Source organism: Cyprinodon variegatus, unplaced genomic scaffold (genome assembly GCF_000732505.1).
Source record: "Cyprinodon variegatus isolate N-32 unplaced genomic scaffold, C_variegatus-1.0 Scaffold3030, whole genome shotgun sequence".
NCBI lineage: Eukaryota > Metazoa > Chordata > Actinopteri > Cyprinodontiformes > Cyprinodontidae > Cyprinodon > Cyprinodon variegatus.
This window is the reverse complement of record NW_015153483.1, coordinates 1,177-2,957: the sequence shown is the minus strand read 5'-3', so window position 1 is coordinate 2,957 and position 1,781 is coordinate 1,177. Positions and strand designations below refer to the sequence as shown.

Sequence of the window (1,781 nt, the reverse complement as noted above, 5' to 3'; positions counted from 1 at the left end):
GATTGATCAACTGTCTCTCTCTCCCTCCCTCTCTCTCTATCCTATCACACTTTGTCTGTCTACCCCTACTCTCGCTCTTCTTTCTCCCTCCCCCTTTCTGTGTCTACCTCCCTTTGTCTCTCCCTCTTCTCTCTGTTTCTCCGTCTGTTTCTCCGTCCTGCCTTTAACATCACAGTTATTGCACAGGTACAGGTACAAGGCAACTATATGCAGTTTAGGTCTAACCAGAAGTGCAACAGCAGCAGTGCAGGATAAATAATGGTTCCATAAATACAGGACATGGTTCTATTGAATGAGCATAGAAATGAATACCATTATAAACAGAATCTTACTAATAGATGAATATAATATATAGATAACTAGTGTATTGAACTAAATTTACAGCTGGATGATTACCGAATATAATATACAGGTGGATATTACTATGAAAAGGGTTTTTACAGTTATGTACAGTAGCATATGTATAGATGGGTTTTACTATGAAATGAATAAATAAAGTTTGGACAGAGGCTATCTAAACTAAAGTGCAGTGGAAGGTAATGCATATTACAGTTAAAGTACGTTATTGCAAATGTTTATATAAACAATCGGCAGTATAAATCAATATTCAGTCAAGGTGAGTAGTGCAAGATGCATGTAAACAGTTGTTACTATGGTAACAGTCAGGAGTGCAGGTGAACATTACAGTCTTGTAAAAAAACAGAATAGCAACATGGTGGTAGGTGTGAGGAAGGAGAGTCTATCAGTGAGGTTAGAGTTCAGTAAACAGACAGCTGTGGGGAAAAAGTTGTTCTTTAGTCTGCTGGTTCTGGTCCGGAGGCACCTGAACCGCCTGCTGGAGGGCAGGAGAGAAACCAGTCTGTGGGCTGGGTGGGATGAGTCCTTAAGAATGCTGCGGGCTCCATGTAGGCAGCGTTTCTTCTGGATGTGCTCAATGGTGGGTAGTGCAGTTCCAATGATGTGCTGGGCGGCTTTCGCCACCCGCTGCAGTGCCTTGCTCTCTGCAACAGAACAGCTTCCGTACCGCACTGTTACACAGTGTGTCAGGACTCTTTCTATTGCACAGCGATCAGTGTTCTTAGGAAGAAGAGGCGCTGGTGAGCCTTCTTGACCAGGCAGGAGGTGTTGGTTGAACAGGACATGTCAGCTGAGATGTGGGTCCCCAGAAACTTGAAACTGGAGACACGTTCAACAGCCATTCCATTGATGGGGACGGTTTTGTGGGTTCCTGTTGAATCTTTCGGAAGTCTATGATGAGCTCCTTCGTTTTGGTGGTGTTGAGGAGCAGGTTATTTTCAGTGCACCATGTGGCCAAGTGCTTGATCTCCTCCCTATAGGCAGTCTCATCGTTGTTGCTGATGAGACCGATCACCGTGGTGTGGTCCTCAAACTTGATGATGGAATTAGACGCGTACACAGGCTTGCAGTCGCGGTTGAAGAGGGAGTAGAGAAACGGGCTTAGCACACAGTCCTGTGATACGCCAGTGTTGAGTGTAATAGACGTAGAGCAATTGGAGCCTAATTGGACATTCTGGGGTCTGTTGGTCAGAAAGTCCAGAATCCAGTTGCACATTAAGGTGTTGATTCCCAGGTCTTGAAGTTTGGCTAATAACTTTGCCGGAATGACATAGTAAATGCTGAGCTAAAGTCGACAAACAGCATGCGTGCATAAGTGTTCTTATTGTCCAGATGTGTGAGCACAGAGTGCAGTGCCATGGAAACTGCGTCCTCTGTGCTCCTATCGCCGTGGTATGCAAACTGGTGTGAGTCAAATGTGGATG

At 45.0% G+C, this 1,781-nt stretch overlaps 1 protein-coding gene across 1 annotated transcript in view; it reads left to right on the top strand.

Annotated features, from left to right (window-relative positions):
* Positions 1-1,082, top strand: part of LOC107081135 — a 4,631-nt gene extending 3,549 nt beyond the window's left edge. The window contains exon 3 of the mRNA XM_015369342.1: positions 1,067-1,082. Coding sequence (XP_015224828.1) covers positions 1,067-1,082 — 16 coding nt within the window. The remainder of the gene's footprint in view (positions 1-1,066) is intronic.
* The last annotated feature ends 699 nt before the right edge of the window (positions 1,083-1,781 follow it).